This window comes from Macaca nemestrina, chromosome 12 (assembly GCF_043159975.1).
Source record: "Macaca nemestrina isolate mMacNem1 chromosome 12, mMacNem.hap1, whole genome shotgun sequence".
Classification (NCBI taxonomy): domain Eukaryota; kingdom Metazoa; phylum Chordata; class Mammalia; order Primates; family Cercopithecidae; genus Macaca; species Macaca nemestrina.
The window spans coordinates 71,307,476-71,330,761 of NC_092136.1; the positions used below are offsets into that span (position 1 = coordinate 71,307,476).

At 58.3% G+C, this 23,286-nt stretch overlaps 2 protein-coding genes across 3 annotated transcripts; one reads left to right on the top strand and one right to left on the bottom strand.

Annotated features, from left to right (window-relative positions):
• The first annotated feature begins 1,227 nt into the window (after positions 1-1,227).
• On the top strand, positions 1,228-15,472 carry LOC105468700 (inositol polyphosphate phosphatase like 1). The gene is given in 29 exon segments (XM_011718937.3): positions 1,228-1,551; positions 4,644-4,707; positions 4,802-4,952; positions 5,181-5,301; positions 5,538-5,678; positions 5,913-6,006; positions 6,113-6,202; positions 6,373-6,468; positions 6,570-6,720; positions 6,811-6,917; positions 7,207-7,309; positions 7,404-7,600; positions 7,909-8,026; positions 8,644-8,740; positions 9,029-9,167; positions 9,278-9,377; positions 9,478-9,566; positions 9,844-9,925; positions 10,058-10,147; positions 10,662-10,775; positions 10,907-10,995; positions 11,491-11,578; positions 11,670-11,825; positions 12,054-12,132; positions 12,228-12,368; positions 13,506-13,548; positions 13,550-14,179; positions 14,430-14,563; positions 14,651-15,472. Coding segments are annotated over 29 exon segments (3,777 nt in total). The 5' UTR covers positions 1,228-1,369; the 3' UTR covers positions 14,742-15,472.
• Positions 15,444-20,432, bottom strand: LOC105468699 (paired like homeobox 2A). Of its 2 annotated transcripts, none has more exons than XM_011718935.2 (3): positions 20,044-20,432; positions 17,362-17,549; positions 15,444-16,581 (listed from the first exon to the last, which is right to left on the bottom strand). In XM_011718935.2, exons 1-3 carry the CDS (start codon positions 20,258-20,260, stop codon positions 16,132-16,134), a joined length of 855 nt encoding a protein of 284 aa, XP_011717237.1. In that variant the 5' UTR covers positions 20,261-20,432; the 3' UTR covers positions 15,444-16,131. The 2 variants fall into 2 exon arrangements, with proteins under 2 accessions (XP_011717237.1, XP_070931339.1); XM_071075238.1 differs by lacking the exon at positions 15,444-16,581 and adding an exon at positions 16,954-17,013.
• Positions 20,433-23,286: the final 2,854 nt, after the last annotated feature.

Here is a 23,286-nt window from a genome sequence, read left to right on the forward strand (position 1 = left end):
CCTTCGTTCCTCCTTAATTAATAATAAAAATAGCCGCCGTTCGGGAGCGCGGGCGGGGCGCCAGGCCCGGTGCCGAGCGCGGTACGAGCCTGGCCCCCAGAGCCGGTCCTCGCCACAGGATCCCCATTTTCCAGAGCGGGAAGCCGAGCTCAGCCCCACGCCGCGACTTGCCCGAGGTCACCCAGTGGGCCAGCGGCTCCCGGACCGAGGCGCGGGGCGGGGTGAGGCGGGGCGCGGTGCTGCCCCCAGCTCCCCGGGGCGGCGCGGGGCGGGGCGGGAGGCGCGGAGGGCGGGGGCGAGCGCGGATGGCCATCTTAAGTGGCCGCCTGGAGCCCAGGGCCGCTGTCCGGGGAAGGGGCGCCGGAGCAGCCCGGGAGGTGGGGGTCTGCGTGCGGCGGCCAGGATCCCGGGAGGGAACTTTCTCCTAGACGGGCCAGGGGATCCTTCTGGCTTCGGACTGCTGAACCCCCGCAAGGCCCGGCCTGCGGGTGTGGGGGGTGGTGCCGAGGAACTTGGCCGAGAGGGGGAAGGGCTCTGCCGGGCTGGGAGGGGCTGCGTGAGGGGCTCGAGAACGTCCCACTTCGTCTGGGGGTGTGTGGGGGAGCGGATCTTCCCGCAGGCTTTGCCGGGGAACGGTCCCCATGGAGTTGGGGGCTCAGATCTAAGAGGGGGCTGCATTTCGCGGGAGTTGGGGGCCCTGCCTGCCTGGGTGGAGGGAATGGGTGGGGGGGTCGTCCTGGATCCTTCGCAGGTTTGGGGAACTCGATGCAGCCAAGCTGTACGGGGGCCGAGAGGAAGAGCCATGGAGTGGAATCAGACCATTATGGGGTTTAGGGGTCATATCATTGGGAGAACTGAGAAGCGCTGAATTCTCCAGGAGGTGCCTGGATCCCGAAGTGTCGGGCCAGGATTGGGGGACTTGGATTTCGATGGGGGTTTGGGGACTGGATCTCCTCGGGTGAATGGTGGGGGCAGGATCACTGTGGGGTCGGGGAGGTCCCGGGCCCTGCGGGAAGGTGGGGGCACAGTCCCCGCAGGAGGAGCTGGGGGCAGGGGCGGCCCCGGCTGCGGGCCGAGCGGAGGGGGAGGGGGCGGCCGCCGGCTCTGCGCTCCGCTCCCGCCCCTCCCCCGCCGCCTCTGAACAAACTTTTCTTTCTCTTCAAGTTGAGGCCGGCGCTGCAGGCAGCGGCGGCTGCGCGGCGAACGAGGCGGCCTGCGCGGCGGAGTGCTGAGTCCCGATCCCCGGCTCTGTCCGGCCCACGGATCCTCAGGCCCGGGCCCCGGGCCCGGCCCCAGCCTCAGCCCCGAGCGTCTCGGGGCGGATGGCGCGGGGAGACCGGCGCGGGCGGTGCTGAGCCCTGCGCGGGCCATGGCCTCGGCCTGCGGGGCGCCGGGCCCGGGGGGCGCGCTGGGCAGCCAGGCCCCCTCCTGGTACCACCGCGACCTGAGCCGCGCGGCCGCGGAGGAGCTGCTGGCCCGGGCGGGCCGCGATGGCAGCTTCCTGGTCCGAGACAGCGAGAGCGTGGCGGGGGCCTTCGCGCTTTGCGTCCTGTGAGTGGGGCGGGGGCTCCTTGCGGGCTGGCGTGGACAGGGAGCGCGGGCACGGCGGGGTGTGGAGAGGGCCCGGCTCAGGGTGCGTGGGGCGGCGGGACGCCAGACCCGCCTCCACCCCCTAGAGTGGGAGCCTTGGCTTTCTCCTGGGTCTGAGGAGGAACGCAGGGGCACTTCCTGCTGTGTGTCTGGGGGCACTTTCAGGAGCCTTGAGGGCAGAGGATATGGGGTTCTGCGGCCCAGTGTGACTGTGATGGACGAAACATTCGGGCATTCCCCGGCAGACCCCTTCAGGCATCCTCCAGGTAGAAGTGAGCAGGGGAGAGGATGTGCATTCCACGTTGTGTGCAGTCCCGTTTGGATAGGGACTGAGTGGTGAGCAGGAGAGGGAGTCGGGGCAGAGGGACTGACTGGGTGTGTGGGGATGCCTGGCAGCTTCCTTAGGGCCCCTTTCTGTGCTTTGGGGTTCTGACTGGCCGTGTATGGCTGGTGGGGGCGGTGGTGGGTGGTGTAGAGAGGAAGGCTTGGGGAAGCAGAGGCTGAGGCTGTATGGGACCTTGCCATTATTTCTGAACCAATGAGTGAGTGAGTCCTGGCTCTGGGCTGGAGCCCTGGTTACCTGGCTGCCCTAGCCCTGAGCTATGAGTGCTGAGAGCAGAGCCATACTTCGTCCTTCTCTGAGTGGGCCAGGTCCTGTGGCTGTGCCTGTCAGCCGAGTGTGGTAGTGGTGCTGGAGTGAGTTAGCACTCCTGGTTTTGCAGCCTTCTACCTGCTTTGTACCTCCTGCCCTGCAGTTTGACATTGAGTTGGCTTCTGTGGGCCCAGTGAGTGGGAAACTGGGGGGGCTGCTTTATTTAGATCAGTTATTTAGATCTTTATTTAGATATTTCTTGGCCTTGTGAACCCCCTCCCAAACTCCTGTCTGGCTGGCCCGAGCAGGGCTCAGCAACGCCCGCGCCCGCTGCCCCACGCCATCCGCCCGGCTTACCCCTTTGTTCTCCTGACATCTTTGGTGGGGGGGCACATTAGCCTAGACCACGGGAGACTTTTTTTTTTTTTTTTTTTTGAGACAGAGTCTCGCTCTGTTGCCCAGGCTGGAGTGCAGTGGTGCAATCTCGGCTCACTGCAACCTCCACCTCCTGGATTCAAGTGATTCTTCTGCCTCTGCCTGGCGAGTAGCTGGGATTACGGGCGCTTGCCATCAAGCCCGGCTAATTTTTGTATTTTTAGTAGAGATGGGGTTTTACCATATTGGCCAGGTTGGTCTTGAACTCCTGACCTCAAGTGATCCACCTGCCCCGGCCTCTCAAAGTGCTAGGATTACAGGTGTGAGCCACCTCACCCAGCTGGGGAGACATTTTTAATTGTCACAACTGGGATGGTGCTATTGACATCTAGTGGGTAGAAGGCAGGGATACTGTTAAACATTCTACAGTGCACAAGAGAGTCCCCCACAACAAAGAACTGTGCAATCCAAAATGTCAGTGGTATGGAGGTTGAAAAACTCTAGCCTAGTCAATTGACCCAACAAGGAAGGGGCCCTGTAAGTCTCAGCTTAGGCCTCAAGTCTGAGGCCCAGTAGGGGGAGACTAAGGAGGGACAGACTAGGCAGATGAATATCCCCGAGTCCTGCCTCCCAGCCCCCTCTAAGGCATACCCCCTAATTAGGCTGGGGAGGGAGGCAGGTGCTGGGTCAGCTGTTGAGTGGGAGGGGGACAGCTGAGGCCTGTGTCTGGGTGAGGAACATTATTGTCCCAGGAGGGGTAGAATCCTGGCCCCATTGCCAGGGGAGGCTGTGAATGGGGTGAGGGGTCTGTCTGTCAGTGGGGGCTTCAGGTTTGCCAGCTGACTCTGGCTCCTCCCTGCATCTCAAGAGCCTGGGGATAAGGATCAGACGTGGACGATCAGACATGGGCAATATCTTAGATTTGCCAAATACACACATACTTGGTTACCTTTATACATTCCAGGTGTTCATGGATAACATGCAAGACACGTCCCTGCCCCAGCAGGCACAGGCAATCTGACCAGCAGGCTAGGATACTGGCCCTGGCTTTTGCCATGGTTTAAAACCCCAACTCCACCTTTTACTTACTCTGTGACCTTAGGCAAATGATTTTTCCTCTTTGAGCCTATTTCCTCAGCTGGAGAATGGGGATAATAATATCTGTTTGGAAATGTGAGAATTGAGTAAGATTGATAGGACACTGGGTACCCAGCGTGTCACAGATAGGATTCAGTTAATGGTATGCTATTGTAATAAACACAGATAGTGTTTATAATAGTCTACAAAGGAACACCCAGTGACAGACACTCAGCATAAGCAGCTAGGAGAGCCCCTGAGGGGGCCACGGTACGGGGGTCCTCACCTCCCTCCTGCCAAATACCTAGGGTGATTCCTGGGTGACTCCTTGGGGAAGCATACCCTGAGGTGTGGAGGCAGAGGATCTTCCATACCCCACTGATTGTGCACCTGGCTCAGCTGTCACCTGCTCAGCTGGGCTTCTGTCTGTCAGCACCCCTCTTGCCCCTCCTTGGCTTGGGGCTTCTAGAGGCCCGGGTTTCCCATGGGGGCCGTCTTTGGTGGGAAAGCCTAGGGTGATGTCCCCACACTCCTCGGCAAAAGTGCCCTAGACATACCCGACTCCAGCAGAGCCAGACAGCAGCATAAACACGGGAGGCACACACGCGTGTTAGCATGTTGCCCGTGTGTGCAAACAGAGGCTAACCAGGCTTCTGAAGATTCTTAGTTTGGCGGGGGGCCCAGACTGGTACCACAGCCCATAGGGGCTGTTTAGACAGCTGTGGAGGCCACAAAAGATCTCCCTGTTGCTTCCCGGGCCCTGCCCTGTGGTGAATGTGGAGTCTGTGTAGGTCTGGTGGGGAGAGGGGGGTGTTCTGGTCATTCCTGCCCAATAGGCAACACCAGGAGGGTGGAAGTGGACCGGCCCCATCATTAACCCTGTGAGGTGGTTTTAGGGAAACCAAGCAGAGGGGGTCGGTGTGCTGAGCCTGCTGGCAGGAGGAAGGGGTGCTTTGGGTCTTAGACCCCAGCCTGGGGGTGACAGATTCTGTCCCTGCCTTGGCATCAGGTATCAGAAGCATGTGCACACGTATCGCATTCTGCCTGATGGAGAAGATTTCTTGGCTGTACAGGTAGGAGCTTGGGTCCCTGACCCCTGACCTTGATCCAGCCTAGGGCTTGGGGACCTGCTGGCTGACCCTTCCTCCCCCTCTTGCTGGCCCACAGACCTCGCAGGGTGTGCCTGTGCGCCGCTTCCAGACCCTGGGCGAGCTCATCGGCCTCTACGCCCAGCCCAACCAGGGCCTTGTGTGCGCCCTGCTTCTTCCTGTAGAGGGGGAGCGAGAGCCGGACCCGCCAGATGACCGGGATGCCTCAGGTACTTCCCAGTGTGCAGGTCCCCTCCCTGCCCCTGTCCCTTGGCTCTGCCTGCCTCTTCCCATCCCCCCTTCTCAACCCCACCTCTCCCGTAACCCCCTTTTCCTTGGCCATGATGCCGGGGCCCTTTATCCTTCTTTCCATGGAAGTCACTTTACAGCTGCATCGTGCCTCCTACTCCACTGAGTGTGGGAGGTCCAAACGGCTGCCCACTGACCCCTGCCTACAGATGGGGAGGATGAGAAGCCCCCGCTGCCACCGCGCTCTGGCTCCACCAGCATTTCTGCCACCACTGGGCCCAGCAGTCCCCTGTCAGTCCCTGAGACTCCCACAACTCCAGCTGCTGAGAGGTGAGACCCCCATCCCATTCACTGAACAGGAGACCTTTTCTCCTCTGAGAACTATTTCCCTACCAAGGGTGGGGAGGCCTTCTAAGGCCCCACTAGGAACCCCTACCCCACCTCAGCCCAGAGGCAGATACCCCGATCAATCCTGGTTGCCACAGGTACTGTCTCCTCTAGGGATGGGGCAGAGGTGTGGGACAGGTCAGCAGGACCTCCACTGACTTCTTAACTCCTCCCCAAAGTGCTCCCAATGGACTGAGCACCGTCTCGCACGAGTACCTGAAAGGCAGCTACGGGCTGGACCTGGAGGCTGTGCGGGGTGGAGCCAGCCACCTGCCCCACCTCACTCGTACCCTCGCCACCTCATGCCGGAGGCTGCACAGGTATCTGGGACATCCAACCCCATGTATTACACCCTTACCTCTGACCTGTCCTCACCTGCTTCCTGGCTGTACAGGTGCCCTGATCTCTGACCCTGAACAGTGAACTAGCCATTGCCTCTTGACTTTCCTCACCAGTACCCTTTATCCTTGTGGTGAAGTGGAGGCTACACCCAGTGCCCCCTTCCCTATACTTAGGCTGGGGTGGGGGTTCTTTTGATCTGATGTCTCCTCTAGTGAGGTGGACAAAGTCCTGTCAGGCCTGGAGATCCTGTCCAAGGTGTTTGACCAGCAGAGCTCGCCCATGGTGACCCGCCTTTTGCAGCAGCAGGTAGGATTGTAGGGAGACCTCTGGGAGGTGGGTTCGTGTTCTGGAGCTGGGTGGGAGGCTCTGTGTAGGTGACTCATGTACAAGCCTGGTTCTTCCTCCCTGCCAGAACCTGCCACAGACAGGGGAGCAGGAACTAGAGAGCCTGGTGCTGAAGCTGTCAGTGCTAAAGGACTTCCTGTCAGGCATCCAGAAGAAGGTAGCATGACCTCTGACCCTTGACCCCCAATTCACTGGCCACTGTCATTGGCCTAGCACTGATCTCAACCCTGAGTCTGCAACTTAACATTGGCCCCAACGTCAATTGTGCCCCTCCCTGCCCCAGCCTTCAGTGTGTCCCCTGGCCCCACCCTGCCCTGTTCCCTCCAGGCCCTAAAGGCCCTACAGGACATGAGCTCCACAGCACCCCCGGCTCCGCAGCCATCCACACGTAAGGCCAAGACCATCCCCGTGCAGGCCTTTGAGGTACATGGCAGTGGGGCCTCACAGGGCAAAGGGTGGTTGGAGGTGACCAAGGTGCTGCCTGCTCCAAGGTCTTGTCAGCAGCCTCCCCACCTGGCCTACAGGTGAAGCTAGATGTGACCCTGGGTGACCTGACCAAGATTGGGAAGTCGCAGAAGTTCACACTGAGCGTAGATGTGGAGGGTGGGCGGCTGGTGCTGCTGCGGAGACAGCGGGACTCCCAGGAGGACTGGACCACCTTCACGCACGACCGCAGTGAGCCAGGGCCAGACCTGGGAGGGGTGGGCAGGGTGGAGCCCCTGGCCCAGGGGCACAGGCCTGTGTGACCCGTCCTCCATGCCCTAGTCCGCCAGCTCATTAAGTCCCAGCGTGTCCAGAACAAGCTGGGTGTTGTGTTTGAGAAGGAGAAGGACCGGACTCAGCGCAAGGACTTCATCTTTGTCAGTGCCCGGGTGAGCAGCAGGCTGGGCCAGGCCACTGGGGACTGCGGGAGTCCCCCACATGGGTGCTTCCCATTGGATGGGAAGAGAGGGAACACATGATGTAGGCATGCCATCCCTCCTGGCAAGGGTGGGTCTGACAGCGTAGAGGGTGTTGAGAACGGGTGGTTGAGCAGTGGGTATACAGTGGAGAACCAGACAGACCCTCTCCTCATGGACATGAGCCAACTGGCAGGGTATCCCTCTGGAAGGGGGGCTTTCTGGATGCCTACCTGCCCCTGAGTGGCTGCTGTCCCCCCAGAAGCGGGAGGCCTTCTGCCAGCTGCTGCAGCTCATGAAGAACAAACACTCCAAGCAGGATGAGCCCGACATGATCTCCATCTTCATAGGCACCTGGAACATGGGTCAGGCCCGGGCTGGGGCTGGGGCAGGAGGGAGGGATGGCTCCAGAGCAGGTGCCTAACCCCTCCAGACCCAACTTACGCCCTTCACCTCCAGGAAGTGTACCACCTCCAAAAAATGTGACATCCTGGTTCACATCGAGGGGTCTGGGGAAGACCCTGGACGAGGTCACAGTGACCATACCCCATGACATCTATGTCTTTGGGACCCAGGAGAACTCAGTGGGTGACCGCGAGTGGCTGGACCTACTGCGCGGGGGCCTCAAGGAGCTTACGGATCTGGATTACCGCCCGGTGAGGGGGGGTCATCTTGTCCAGGCCCCTGTCCTCACACACCACCTCCAAACTATCCTACTTGACTTCATGGGCAACCCCGGGAGCACAGCTTCACTGGCTTTTTCTCTGATCCCTGAGCATATCCTTTGGGAGATCTGACCTGAGTCCTTCATGCCACAAAAGGAACCATTTATCTCCAGTCCCTCAGGAAGAGGGGTGGCAAGCCTTCCTATCCTGTGATGGACACAAAAGTCTATTTACAGTGCAGGGGGAAATGCAGGCAGTGGGTGTAGCAGCGCAGTGGTGACCATGCACTCTCTACCCAGATTGCCATGCAATCACTGTGGAATATCAAGGTGGCAGTGCTGGTCAAGCCAGAGCACGAGAACCGTATCAGCCACGTCAGTACGTCCAGTGTGAAGACTGGCATCGCCAATACCCTGGGTAAGCGGGGCTGGCAGGTGCCCAAGGGTGGCAGCGTCCCTCTGTCCATGGCTTCTGCTTCCTCTCAAGCCTAGTATTCCCCTTTTTTGGTGATCTTAGTTTTCCCATATATAGGGTACTTTGAACTTTGAAAAGCATATTCATATTCCAAATCTCTCCCAGCACCACTGGGAAGGCAAGGCCAGGATAATTACCCCCGTTTCACAGATGATAAAACTCAAACCCAGAGTGGTTGAGTGACCTGCCCAAGGTCACATAGCAAGTAAGTGGTGGGGCCAGGCATTGTGCCCAGGTCTCCTGATTTTTAGTCTGGTGCTCTCCCAGGAGAGATTCTGCTCAGAATTTGCAGGGCCTTTCAGTTTCACCCTTGGGGTCCCCTGTGATCTCCAGGGGCTCTGCTCACACCTGCAGACAGACTCAGGCCATCCACACAGACCATGTGTGCCCAATGAGGACCCCCCCCCGGGAAGGTGTGGGTGTGTGCAGGGGCCTGCCCGTGTCACAGCGTCTGGTGGCTCAGTGGGAGGATCCTCTCACTGCAGGTTTGAGAGGCAGAAGGGAGACTTGGGAGCCCTCTGAGGGTGACCCAGGCCTTCCTCTCTTGCTTGTCCTAAAAGGGAACAAGGGGGCTGTGGGAGTCTCCTTCATGTTCAATGGCACCTCATTTGGCTTTGTGAATTGTCACCTTACCTCAGGAAATGAGAAGACGGCTCGGTGAGGGGCACCTTTCCCATGGTCTCTTTACACCCATCCTGTTCTCCTGAGGCCTGTTCCCGCTCCCATATCCCAGCCCATGGCCCTCCCGCAGGCCTGTCTCCAGAGACCCCCTGCTCTCTTACCCCAATTCAAGACCCTTCTGTTCCTGACCCTGACCTTGTCCCCAGGGGTCCGGATCTTTATCCCATCCCTGACTCCTGAGACTTCTTCCCTTTACGCCTATCCCTGACTTCTGGCTCTGACCCTGGGGATCTACCCCTCCCTACCCCACACCCCTCACCCTAGGAGGAACCAGAACTACTTGGACATCCTGCGGCTGCTCTCGCTGGGCGACCGGCAGCTCAGTGCCTTTGACATCTCTCTGCGTTTCACACACCTCTTCTGGTTTGGGGACCTCAACTACCGCCTGGACATGGATATCCAGGTGTGAGCAGGGCCCTGCCATGGCTGTAGGGAGACTAAGGGTCACATGGGCTATCACCCCTGGCTCTGGCTCAGGAGGAAAGTTTCCAGCCTTTGCCTCCTGCACCCCAGGAGATCCTGAACTACATCAGCAGGAAGGAGTTTGAGCCCCTCCTCAGGGTGGACCAGCTCAACTTGGAGCGGGAGAAGCACAAGGTCTTCCTTCGATTCAGTGAGTGTGGGCCCGGCAGGTGGTGATCTGAGGGCTGGGAGGCTTGCAGTATCCCTGGGTATCAGGGCCCTGAACCCCACCTGTCCCCTGCTTTCCTCAGGTGAGGAGGAGATCTCCTTCCCACCCACCTACCGCTATGAGCGGGGTTCCCGGGACACATATGCCTGGCACAAGCAGAAGCCAACTGGGGTGAGCCAAGAAAATGGCATGGGCCTTGGGGGACCCCAGGCCTGCGATGAATCAAGAATTTGGGTCAAGGGTATGGGTCTCTGCAGCTTCCACTCCAGCCTTCATGGCCCCTCTGAGGCCTTTGGGTGATCCTGGGTATTGTGAGGATCCGAGAAGGGAGGTGGGTGCTGGGGCCCCTTGTAATAGAAGTGTGGGGACTTATCAGCTCTGGAGTGGGGTCCATGCCAAGCAGCCCCCTAGCTGTCAGCTCTAACCATGCTGCCATCCCCTGCCCCAGGTCCGGACCAATGTGCCCTCATGGTGTGACCGGATTCTGTGGAAATCCTACCCTGAAACTCACATCATCTGCAATTCTTATGGTCAGAGCCTCCCGGACAGAGTGATGGGAGATCTGGGGTGGTCACCATCTGGACTCTGCCCTAACCTTGGGAGGTGGGTGCAGAGGGTGGGAATATTCTCCCTGAGTCCCCATTCCTATCGCCTCTCCCCAGGTTGCACTGATGACATCGTCACCAGTGACCACTCCCCTGTGTTTGGGACATTTGAGGTTGGAGTTACCTCCCAGTTCATCTCCAAGAAAGGTGACTGTTCCAGATGTGCTTGTGGATGTGGCATAATCTGAGTGGGCACAGCTGGTGGCCTCGGGATGTACATAGGTTTGACTATGTAAGTGTGTGTGTGCGTGTGTGTACCAGTGAGTGCAGGAGTGCTTCTCAAGGTGTGATGTGTCAGGGTGTCTGTGTGCTGGGGCCATCACAAGAATTATGTGCCCATGCTTGTGTGTGTACATACGTGAGTGTACACGTATCTATGTGCCTGTGTCTGTCTGTCGGCCCACGTGTGTGTCCCTGAGTATGCCTGGACATGTGGCAATCCCGCAGGCATTCTGGTCCCCAGCATCCTCTTCAATGGGCATTTTATTCTTGGGTTGTCTCTTTGCTCTGGTCCAGGGTCTGGGCTCTGGAGTTTCCCTGTTGGTGGCCCTGCCTCCTTGCTCTGGACCCCTGATTTCATGTCCCAGGGCCCTGCTTCTCTGTCCCATTCCTCCTGTGATCCTCTCAGCCCTCCTGTTTGCTCTTCTCCCTTTCCTCTCAGGGCTCTCGAAGACTTCAGACCAGGCCTACATTGAGTTTGAGAGCATCGAGGCCATTGTGAAGACAGCCAGCCGCACCAAGTTCTTCATCGAGTTCTACTCTACCTGCCTGGAGGGTCAGAGGCGGGTCAGGGGCTGGGTGTGGGCCAAGGAGGATGGGAGGCCAGAGGGTGCAGTCAGCCCCCTACTTAGTGGGAAGGGAAGCTGAGAGGTGGTACTCAGTTGGGTGTCTCCCACCCCCACCCAGAATACAAGAAGAGCTTTGAGAATGATGCCCAAAGCAGTGACAACATCAACTTCCTCAAAGTGCAGTGGTCTTCACGCCAGCTGCCCACGGTGAGGCTGTGGGCAGGGCCCCTGCTTATGGGTGAGGGCACAGAGAGGAGTGCAGAAGAGTTTATTGAGGAGCCTGCCTGGGAGGGAGTGTGGGGCCAGCAGAGCGTGTGTGTTTGTGTGTGTGTGTGTGTGTGTGTGTGTGTGTGTGTGTATGGGCATGAGTGAGGATAAAGGCCTTTGCTTTATTCTGGGAGTGTGGAACCTTGTTGCAGTTTGTTCATTCATTCAGGAGATGCTTCTTGAGCTTTTGCTAAATGTCAGGTCCTGTGTTAGCTACTGAGAAAATTAATTAGTTACAGTGATGCTAAGTGCTGTAAAAGGCCTGTATAGGGCTGTGTCTTCTGCATTAAGGATTTGGCTCTTCTCTGAAGAGTTGAGTGTGAGTGAGCACAGATGACCTGAGGGTGAAGAATGAGTAGTGTCAGGAGCAGCATGTGGGAGGGGCAGGAGGAAGTGGCAGGGCTTTGTTCCTCACTGGGCCTCCCTGCTTCCCAGCTCAAACCAATTCTGGCTGATATCGAGTACCTGCAGGACCAGCACCTCCTGCTCACAGTCAAGTCCATGGATGGCTATGAATCCTATGGTGAGGAGTGAGGGGTGCTGAGGGGAACAGGAAGCCAGGCAGGGCCTAGATTGGCTTGGTAATTTGCTGGTTTGTCCCATCTGCCCCTCAGGGGAATGTGTGGTTGCACTCAAGTCCATGATTGGCAGCACGGCCCAACAGTTCCTGACCTTCCTGTCCCACCGTGGCGAGGAGACAGGCAATATCAGAGGCTCCATGAAGGTGCGGGTGCCCACGGAGCGCCTGGGCACCCGTGAGCGGCTCTACGGTGGGGACTTCAATGGGACATGAGATAGGGTGGTGTGAACAGATCTAGGAGGGCAGGACTGGGGTGTCGGGGGCATGTTGGAACCTCTGGGATACCTGGAGGTTCTGCAGCCACAGCTGGGAATTGTCTGCCCCAAGGCATAGCTGGGAAAGGGCTGGAAGGCCCCGTGGGTGTCTGTGGGATCCAGGACCCTAGGTCTCCTCTGAGTCTCCCTTCCTGCCCCCTCAGAATGGATCAGCATTGATAAGGATGAGGCAGGAGCAAAGAGCAAAGCCCCCTCTGTGTCCCGAGGGATCCAGGAGCCCAGGTGAGCTAGGGCTGTGTTGAATGTCATATGAAAGGGCACCTGGGGGCATCTGGTCAACCCCACTTCATCTCCTCTCTCCTGTACATCCCTGGCAGGTCAGGGAGCCGCAAGCCAGCCTTCACAGAGGCCTCCTGCCCGCTCTCCAGGTTATTCGAAGAACCAGAGAAACCTCCACCAACTGGGAGGCCCCCAGCCCCACCCCGAGCAGCTCCCCGGGAGGAGCCCTTGACCCCCAGGTGAGAGAAGGAACCTGTCACTGCCCCTGCTTCCCCTGCCAACCTCTATCCATCACTATCCCCTGCAGGGTCTCAGGGCTGGACTGGGGATCGTCAGCTGCTTAGGTGCCCTGCTACCCTGTGGTTGAAGGTGCCACAGCCTTATGCCTGTGGCCACTCTGGCCAGCCAGGCCACCCTTAGGTGTGGCTCTGAGTCAAAGGGAGCAGTCAGCCTTTCCTCTCAATTCCGCCTTTAAAAATGGAATTTGAAATTGTTTTTAAGACAGCTCCCTCCATGTAAACAGACCTAGCTTGAGCCTTCTGTTTAGAGGAGGCACACGGCTCGGCCTGGGATTTCCCAGGGTACCTTCTTCGGAACTCTGTCCTGCAAGAGGCCCCACTTGAAATGGGTTTGTGGTCAAATGAGTTTGGGAAATGCTTTTTTCTAGATTCTTTTCTTAGACATTCCCAGTGCACATTGGTATTACCAAAAGTTCTGAGCATGTGGACAGGAAGGAAACCTCTTTTCAGCTCTGTTTAATATGGTTTCTCAAACTTAATGGGCCAGGAAACTTATTTTCCACATAGTAACTATTAACGTCCTGGGGAATTAGTGCTCTGTGTCACACTTTGGGAAAGTGAGGCTTGCTTTCTAATTATATCCAATGGTTGCTTAAACTTACATAAATTCCTAGGTACAGGTTGGTGCTTTTTTACTCACCTTCAGCTGTTGTCAGTCACCCGGGTTTTATCCCCAGGTTTGAATAAGACCCACCTGAATCTCTGAGAAAGATTCTGCAGTGGATTGACTGTGGGTGCCTCGAGAGGCTTTCCAAACCTGGCCTCTCATTGGAGGCTTTACTTGACCTGTCTTCTGGCACCTCTATTCTGAACCATTTAGCTTAGGTTTCACAGCTACAGATAAAGATATGAAAGATCTAAGAATCTTAGCAAGTGAGGCAAGGGTTATCCATTCAAAGGGTTATCCTCCCACTGACCTTTATAGATGAGGAAACTAAGGGCAGCTGATGTGCTCAAGGTCATGAGAAAGTCTAGGACCAGGGGCCTTTCTGACTCCTGTCTAGTTCTCCCTCCACTGCTCCCACTGCCTTAGACCTGGGTTCCTGGATCCTGGAGTCATTCTCCTTCTACACCCAGGTTGAAGCCAGAGGGAGCTCCTGAACCAGAAGGGGTGGCCGCCCCCCCCACCCAAGAACAGCTTCAATAACCCTGCCTACTACGTCCTTGAAGGGGTCCCACACCAGCTGCTGCCCCCGGAGCCACCCTCGCCTGCCAGGGCCCCTGTCCCACCTGCCACGAAGAACAAAGTGGCCATTACAGTGCCTGCTCCACAGCTTGGGCGCCACAGGCCACCTCGTGTGGGAGAGGGGAGTTCTTCAGATGAAGAGTCTGGAGGCACGCTGCCCCCTCCAGACTTTCCACCTCCACCACTGCCGGACTCAGCCATCTTCCTGTCACCTAGCCTGGATCCTTTACCAGGGCCAGTGGTCCGGGGCCGTGGGGGGGGTGAGGCCCGTGGCCCGCCGCCTCCCAAGGCCCATCCAAGGCCCCCACTGCCCCCAGGCCCCTCACCAGCCAGCACTTTCCTGGGGGAAGTGGCCGGTGGGGATGACCGGTCCTGCTCGGTGCTGCAGATGGCCAAGACGCTGAGCGAGGTGGACTACGCCCCTGCTGGGCCCGCACGCTCAGCACTCCTCCCAGGCCCCCTGGAGCTGCAGCCACACCGGGGACTGTCCTCGGACTATGGCCGGCCCCTCAGCTTCCCTCCACCCCGCATCCGGGAGAGCATCCAGGAAGACCTGGCAGAGGAGGTGTGTGGAGCAGGGTGGCTGTCTTTGTGCCTGAGGAGTGTGCTTGCCCACAGACTGGTACCCTTTCACTCCACCATTCAGCTCTCATGGTGTCCCCGCTACCCTGAACCGAGCACTGGGAAGTTGGGAGACACATGAATCAGCCCAGCCTTTCCCTTCCTTTTCCCCAGAGCATGCAGCAGAATGTGACTGTCTGCAGGTGTTTCTATGGGGGACACTGAGCTCCCCCTGACATGCCCTGTTTTCTTAGGCTCCGTGCCCGCAGGGCGGGCGGGCCAGCGGGCTGGGCGAGGCAGGCATGGGTGCCTGGCTGCGGGCTATCGGCTTGGAGCGCTATGAGGAGGGCCTGGTGCATAATGGCTGGGACGACCTGGAGTTTCTCAGGTGGCGGAGGGGCTGGCCCCGGGGGCGGAGCTGGGGCCCTCAGGACCCCCTAGCCCATCTCACTTCCCAGGCCGTTTTACTCCACAGTGACATCACCGAGGAGGACTTGGAGGAGGCTGGGGTGCAGGACCCGGCTCACAAGCGCCTCCTTCTGGACACCCTGCAGCTCAGCAAGTGATAGCGGAGGCACCACGAAGCTGTGAACTCAGCGCCCCTCCCTGCTACCAAGGCCCAGCTATGGCCCCAGGGTTGAAAAGTTATGAGGGTCAGGGGAGTATGTCTCTGCCTATTTATTGGGGATCAGCATTCCCCGCTGCCCAATCATTTGCAATGCCCTAATTAGGGCATCCTGCCCTTCGCCTTTTAGGCTCAGGTCGGAAGGTCAGTTGCCATGGTTACCGAGGACCCTGGTTACTCTGGTGCTGTCCTTTTACTGGACTCCGCCTCCCAGCCCCAGGGGTACCTGTGGGGGCCCATTTGGGTACGTCTGGGCCCCCACTTTCACCAGTGTTTCTGCAGCCTTCCACCGGGCCTGAACCACAGGGGAGGCGCTTCGCTAAGACCTCCCCACCCCCGCTGGGGGTGGGGGCGGGTGTCCGTCCGGAAATGAAGGAAGAGCCCGAGGACCGGGCTGGGGTTTATTTAAACTGTTCTGTGTGGGTTGGGGAGGGAGGGCACCTTAATATTATTGGGGTTAGTTGGGGTGGGGCAGGATCTCAGCCATAAAGTGCCAGTTTGCTTAGTTCTGTCTCCTTGTCCGTGCTGCCCTGCGCTGCGGATGCATGGCGGCGGGCTTGGGGAGGGAGGTTCCTCGCAGGTCTCAGCCTGGGACAAGGTCTTACAGGCAGTCTCCTGGGCAGTCGGAAGGGTTGCGGCGTGATGTCTTCAATAAATTAAGTTTTATTTGGATTGAGTAAAACTTCAATAAATTACAAGTTTTTCAAAGAAAAAGGACAACCAAAAAATTTAGGGAAAGGAAATACCTCTGTCCCATTCCCTGGGCAGCCCCTCCACTCCTCCAACAGGTCCACCCTCTGTGCCAGACGGGCTAGGGAAGAGAGGAGACACGTGAGGGACGAATTGGCAGTGGCCACTGATTATCCCGCAACCACCAGCCTCTGTATGGGTGGGGTTAAGGCGGGTGGGCCCGAGGGGTGGGGCAGCAGACTTTCCTGGTCACCAACGTAAGGGGTGACCCAGCCACTGCAGAGCCAGGGAAGGGGCCTGTGCCGCTCCTCCTTGAGGACCTTCACTTTGAGGGCACTGTGTTAGGGGCAGGCCTCATGTGGTACCGCATCCAAAGAAGGCCAAGCTAGAAGGGGCTCCGGGGTTCTCCTGGAGGGGGTCCCGGTGAAAAGAATTCCGCTCTGCTGGTAGAGGGTGGGTGAGGACGAGAGTGGCCCTGACTTGGTCTCCAAAGTTAGGGAGGACACACCCAGGGGTGAGACAGTAGAGAGTGGAGACGGATGGGGACTTCCAGGTGGGTGGCCAGGATGGGAGGGACTGTCAGGTCCTGGAGGGGCAGGGACGTCTCTGGGGGCAGGCTCGGAGCCTCCAGAGGCTGGCAGCTAGAACAGATTGGTCTTCAGGGCGGGGCCGGGCTTCCGGTGAAAGGAGGACAGAACCCCGGAGAAGGGCCCGGGGCCGGACTCGGCCGGCTGCCAAGCCTTAAGCAGTTCGGCCGCGCCTGCGCCGGGCCCGCCGCCCCCACCGCCCGCCACACCTGCCCACAGTGCGCCCTTGAGCGGCTGTGGCCCTGGCCCGGGTCCCGGCCCGGAGCCCAGTGCGACGGGCAGTGGGCTGGGGCTCAGGCGTGGGCTGGCCAGGCCGGGCGCAGGCGGCGGCGGCAGCGATGCAGTGCTATCCGGCGTGGGGCTGCATGTGGACTCCTTGGAGTCGTCGTCCTCTGAGGAGCAGCGCGCCTCGCCCTTTTTGGCGCCCGACGCGCCCGCCGCCCCTTTGGCACTGGCCGCGCGCTCCTGTTTGCGGAACTTGGCCCGGCGGTTCTGGAACCAGACCTGCGGGCACAGGGGCCAGTCAGCCTGGACGAGGGTCGGAGAACGCACGGGGTCAGCCCGCGGTCGCAAGGCCCGAGTGAGATCCTGGTTCGGAGAGAACCGGGCCCGGGTTCTTACTAGTTGGAGGGGCCTTCGGCCCTCCTGCACTCAGCCCGCTGCCCTCTGCGAGCTCCACTGGCCCCTGCCTCCAGATCCCTGGGTTCTTGCCCTTGGGATCCACTCACCCGCTGACTCCGCTGCCTCCCAGCACTCTTGGTCTCCTGGAGGGGACCCTGCCTCCGTTCTCCTCACCCTAAGTTCTTCCCCCAATTCCTTCTTTTAGGAAGCTCTGGGACTTCCCTCCTGGAGCGTTCCAGGGCCGTGGAGAGCAGTTTAGGGCACCAGGAAAACCTTTTGTCTAGGGCGTCCAGTCAAGGTGGGCCAAATGAACATCTGTACACGGAGTTGTACAAATAGACAACAGTCTGCTCTAGCCCGGCTCTCTTCAGTCCTGTGCCTGCCACAAACTCAGCCTCCCGGGCTCCGGGTTTTCAAAGCTGCAGCGCCGGGATAGGGAACCCCAGGGGTGCTGACTGGCCTCCCTCCACTCCTCAGCTCGGCCCTGAGGTCGCCTGGGTCTCTCCCTCTACCCCCTCGGCCTCCCTCCTGGCTTCTCAAGCATCTCTAGGAACGTTCTGCCCTAGGAGGGAGACAGCGGAGGTGGCCTGAAGCTACCTTGGGAGATCGGGTCTCCTCCTTCCATGGGCACACACTCTCGTACACACACATGCATATACGCACCTGCACGCGAGCCTCAGTGAGGTCGATCTTGAGAGCCAGCTCCTCACGCGTGTAAATGTCGGGGTAGTGGGTCTCAGCGAAGACGCGCTCCAGCTCCTTGAGCTGTGCGCTGGTGAATGTGGTGCGGATGCGCCGCTGCTTGCGCTTCTCGTGCAGGCCGGACGGCTCTGGGAAGAACTTGTAGGGCACTGCGGGTGTGTGCAGGGCGGGTGGGGGAGCAACAAGGATAGGGGAGAAGCAGAGTTCAACCCGTTGTTTCCAGCTCCGAGGGAATCACACGCTTCCCCCGTCCCTGGCCTGGTCCCTCCTCTTGGTCCCAACAGCCTGTTCACCCTATCACTCAGTGGAGCCCGCGGGATAAAGGCGGATGGAGATCAGGGAGACCCGAGCCCCAAGAGCGGCCAAGGGGAAAGCATAATCCAATACTCCAGCCAAGACACCCCCTCCCCCACCCCACCCCCGTCAACGCCCTCCTTCCAAGCCCTGTTCCCTCCACCTCCCCTTGCACCCCCATTCAACCCCTGCCTCTGGCCCTCCCCTCCTGTCTCTCAGCCCGTCTGCTCCCTCTGTTTACCCTGGCCCTGGATGTCTGTCAAGTCTCATCAGCATTGCCAGGCTTCCCACTAACCAGTTCTGGGCCAAGGCTCTGCAACAGAGAACCTCCCACCGGCTCTCCTTTCAGCCCTACCACCAGCCATCCCACTGGCTTTCAGCTGTATACACATTTGGCTCCCTCCACCCATCAACCTCCCCCCTTCCCAAGCCTCATTTCTTCAATCCTGCCCCACTCCCCTGGCCCTCATTCTCCCCTAGATGTCCCCCTCTCCTCTTCCTCATCTTCCTCCATTTGAATGTCTCTTCAACTTTCCACTTCTGGGCCATTCTTCTCTTTGTGCCCATTGAGAAGACTTCCTCCATCTTCTCTTTGCCCTTCTTCTTCTTCCCCAGGCACCTTCTCCATGTCCCATCTCCTCCAAAGCCAACACTGCCCCCTAACTCTCTTCCTATACCCATCCCAGTCTCCACTGCCCCATAGGTAGTGTTTCTGACAGTACCTCCCTTCCCTGTCTCTAACCCTGGTTTAAGTCTTCATATTCACCAGAGGTCTCCAATCTCCATCTTTGCCCCATCTCTCCAGGCCTCCATCTCCCCTGATTCTTGTCTCCAGCACCCCATTTGTATTCCCATCTTCCTCATCTCTATTTCTAATCTTCCTTGGTCCCCATCGCCTGATTGTTATCTCTATCTCCCCAACCCTGAGTCCCCATTTCTCCTAGGATTTCCAGTGCTTCCACCTCTGCTCCCATCTCTCTGTACCTTATCCCCATCTCTCTGGTCTCAAAACCCTGTATCTCTGGAGCCTGTCTCCCCTCTTCCCAATCCCTACCCTCATCTGGCTCAGGGTACCCAATCTCCCCACCCTGGTTCTCATTTCTCCAAATCCAGGTTCTCATTTCTCGTATCTCTCCCCCAGCTCCCAGTCTAAGGGGCCCAGTCTTTTTTTTTTTTTTTTTTTTTTTTTTGAGATGGAGTCTCGTTCTGTCTCCCAGGCTGGAGTGCAATGGCATGGTCTCAGCTCACTGCAACCTCTGCCTCCCAGGTTCAAGCGATTCTCCTGCCTCAGCCTCCCAAGTAGCTGGGATTACAGGCGTGGGTCACCATGCTCGGCTAATTTTTTTTTTTTTTTTTTTTTTTGTATTTTTACTAGAGATGGGGTTTTACCATGTTGGTTAGGCTGGTCTTGAACTCCTGATCTCAAGTGATCCACCCGCCTTGGCCTCCCAAAATGCTGGGATTACAGGCGTGAGCCACTGTGCCTGGCCCTTAGGCCCCAGTCTTCTACTTGGGTCCCCAGTGGTCTTCCCAGGAGGGAAGGAGATAAAATTCCATGAGGCAGGCTGGGACTGTAATCAGAGGGATGAGATGACTGAGAAGCTCAGTGAGGTTGAGGGTTTGGACAGGGACTTGGATCAAAAGGCTTGGGGATGCAGGAGCTGCTTCCATGTTCCACAGGACTCTAGCTGGGAGAGTCTGTGGGGGAGTGGGGAAATACAAGTGGCTTAAAAACCCGGGCCCCTTTATTGCGGGCTACGGGATCTGGTTTTGGTGGCTACAGAAGGGTTCCGGCCCAGGCAGCATGGGTCCAAGACAGGGCAGGAAGGGCCTGATGGCCACGGGGGGCTCTAGGAAGCTTCCCGTCTGGGCAGCTCAGCTGCCTGCAGAGGTCCTTGCTGGGGGTCATGCATCTTGTGGGGCAGGGGTGACGGCGTGGGGTGATAAGTGGTGACAGGGCTGAGCTGGGAGCCTTTTTCAAAGATCCAGGGCTTGTAGAGGTTTAGTGGTCAGTCTCTGCAGGTGGTGAGGGGAAGGTTTAGCGGTCAGTCTTTGCAGGTGGTGAGGGGAAGGCCTGGTAAGGGGCCCAGAGCGGGATGGGGATCCATTTCCTTGACCTGAAGGGCACGAGACAGAGATTTGGCAACGAGAAAAAGGAACAGGAGAGATGAGAGGGTGAGGCTCATTCCTGCGGAGAACCTCTCGTATTCTGGGGGTCTCTCGGGGCATTAGAGGGTCTGGCCAAGGCAGGAATGGGGGCGGCTGAGGGAGTCAGTCGCATTCACTTGGCGAGCGGGCCCGGGGATTCTGCAGGAATTGGAGGGAGGGTTGGGCCGGGGCTGCGCTCACCTGCCGAGTAGGGCGCGGGCTGGTGGTCGCGTAGGGCGCCAAGCGCGCAGTTGGAGGAGCCGAGCGCGGGGCAGGGCGGCCCTGCCGCGGGGAAGGCGGGCCGCAAGGGGCTGTATTGGAAGCCGCCGGGCTGGCTGCAGGCGCCAAAGTCGCCGTAGGCGGACGCCTCCATGGCCGCCACGCACGAGTCGTACGAATTGAGGTAGGAGTAGTCCATCGGCCCGGGGGGCGGGGGCGGGGGCCGGGCCAGGCCGGGTCGGGGTCTGGGTCCGGGTCGAGGTCGGAAGGGAGGTTCGAGCGCCAGGCTCCGAGGACCCGAGGCCAGCTCTGAGCGCCCGAGAGCCCGCCCGCCCCGTCGCGGCCGCACTCAGCCCGGGTGCTACGCAAGTGCAGCCGGCCCGGCCCGCGCGCCTTTTAACGCGCAGGACCCCGCGGAGGGGGGCGAGGCGGGGCTAGCTCCGGCGGGGCGGGGCCTGGGACGCACAGACCCCGCCCCCAGCCGCCCCGACCCCCACCCCGAAGGGTCCCAGCCGCCCTCTTAGGGCTCTAGAGGTGTGGAGCTGGGATGCGCGGGACCCTATCCCAGGAGTGCCTATCCTGCCCCAATCCGGACCAGACCTTCGGTCTCTGCACAGCGTCCGAGGCCAGAGGGTACTGACCCTTTTCCCGGGCCTCCCCACCTGCGGCCCCGCGGAAGGGCGGGGATGCAGGCCTGGCGGCGCTCGTGTGAAGAAGTTAATTCAATTCGTTCTGATAACCGAGTTATTCCGATCTGGCCCCTCAGCCCCGCCCCCAGCGAGGTCCCATCCCGGTGGAGACTGCGGAGGCGGCCCAGGAAGGGGGATGGAGACCGGGACGAGACGGAGCCTGGGATGGGGACAGGGAGGGGACGTGGGTAGACAGAGGAAACAGAGACCGGGAGAAAAAGGGGCAGAAACAGTGATGGAGACAGGGACAAGAGATACAGGTAAACAGAGGGAGACAAGAACGGAACATACACAGCGAAAGACGGGATGGAGCGGGGACAGGGCAGAGACAGGAGATGAGGGTAAGAAAGAGACAGGAGGAGACAGGGACAGAGGGGGACGAGAAAGAGAGTGAGGTAGGCATGGAGACAGAAGGGGTCAGGATGAGACATGGACGGCAACCAGGACTGCGGTGGAGAGCAGGGGAGGGATGAGACAAAACAGAGGCAGGAATCGTGAGACAGACACATATGCCCAGGGACAGTCTCAGAGAGACAGGGCCAGGGACAGCCATAAGCGCGAGAGCAGGGGCTGAGGGCGGAGAGAAAACGCCTCCGGGGAGCTTAGACACGAGGGCTGGAACGCAGAGGGGGCCCAGGGATGGTGCTGGAGGCTCTGGGGGGCTGCGGGGAGGGAGGGTCGTGGGAGCCAGGTCCTTCTACCCTGACTTGTCCCGAGGCCCACACGACCCTGCACCTTCAGGGCCCGCCTGCCTCTCCCTCCCCCAGTTCCCTCAGCTCCATCTGCGGTATGCGACCCTCTCCTGTGACCTTGGGCTCAGGATGTGATGGATGTCAGGAAGGGAGCGTACCCCGTGACCTCTTTATTGTTCTTCAGTCTCTTACCTCTGTTCTCCACGGCCCCCCCTTTTTTTCTCCAGGGAAACCACCTAGACTCAGTCTGCACCTGGCCCCGACATCCCTACACAGATTCAGTCACCAGCTCTCCCATGCTGTGGGACAGCGGGACACGTTCAGAATCCTTACCGTTGGGGAGCTCGTCCACTCAACCCCCAGCCTCCTCCACCGATCTTGGCAGGTCCTGTAGATGGGGAGTCTGAGACCCATGGAGAAGCCGCGGGAAGGGTGTGTCTTTGGTTCCAGCTGAAGTCCTTGGGGGTTGGTATAAGGACTCCTGGAATTCTCCCCAAGTTTGTCAGGTCAGAGAGGAGTGCATCTTTCCTCAGGTAATCCCTCCCCCATCATCCCTTCTGGGCTTCGCAGGAGGCCTCTCCATCCCCAATCTCTGGAACCACTCCATGCCAGGGGATTTCTTCGAGGTTTCTCAGATTACCTCCTTTCAAATGTTTTTATTGTGACAAAATACACATAACATAAAATTTACCATCTTAGCCACTTTAAGCTATAGTTCTGTGGTAGTAAATACATTCATATTTATGTATTAATACATCCATCTCCATAACTTTTCGAATCTTGTAAAATCAAAACTCTGTACCCGTTAAACAATACCTTCCATTTCCCCATCCTTCCTGCAAACCGCCATTCCTCTTTCTGTCTCTATGATTTTGTGTTTTTTTTTTCAGAGTCTTTCACTCTGTCACTCAGGCTGGAGTGCAGCAGCGAGATCATGGTGCAGTCTTGCCTTCCTTGGCTCAAGCGATCCTCCCGCCTCAGCTTCCTGAGTAGCTGGGACTACACGTGCACACCACCATGCCTAGTTAATTTTTAAATCTTTTGTAGAGTTGGAGGTCTCACTATGTTGCCCAGGCTGGTTTCTGTTATTTTGACTAGGGACCTCGTATAAGTGGAATCACACAGTATTTGTCTGTTTACTTATTTATTTTTGAGATAGTCTTACTCTGTCACCAGGGCTGCAGTGCAGAGGTGGGATCACAGCTCACTGCTGCCTTGACCTTCTGGGCTCAAGCGATTCTTCCGCCTCAGCCTCCCGGAGTATTGAGATTGCAGGAGTGAGCCTCCACACCCAGCCCAGTATTTGTCTTTTTGACTTATACTCCTTTTATATACCCCCTTTCCTTATCCGTCCATCCATGGACATTTGGGTTGCTTCCACATTTTAGCTGTTGTGAATAATGCTGCTGTGAACATGGGTGTACACATATCTGCTTAAGATGTTTGTATCTGCTTTCAAATCTTTTCAATATATACCCAGAGGTGGAATTGCTGGATCATACAGTAATTCTCTTTTTGTTTTTCAAGGAACTGCCACAATGTTTTCCACAGAGGCTTTTCCATTTTCCATTCTCACCAGCAATGCACCAGTATTCTGATTTCGACACATCCTTGCCAACACTTGTTAATTTCTGTTTTTCTCAAATGACTTTTTGGGTCTAAACTTGTAGAGATTGAGACCTGCCAGCTCAGCTGCTTCAAAAGATTCTCCCTCCTGGTGTGAGAGGTGCACCTCTCCCCCTCAATACATCCTCTACAGGGAGTACAAGGGATCTCAGAATTGGGAAATCAGATGGGGTAACTGCTCTCAGACCCTCCCATGGCTCTCCATTGCCCTCATGATC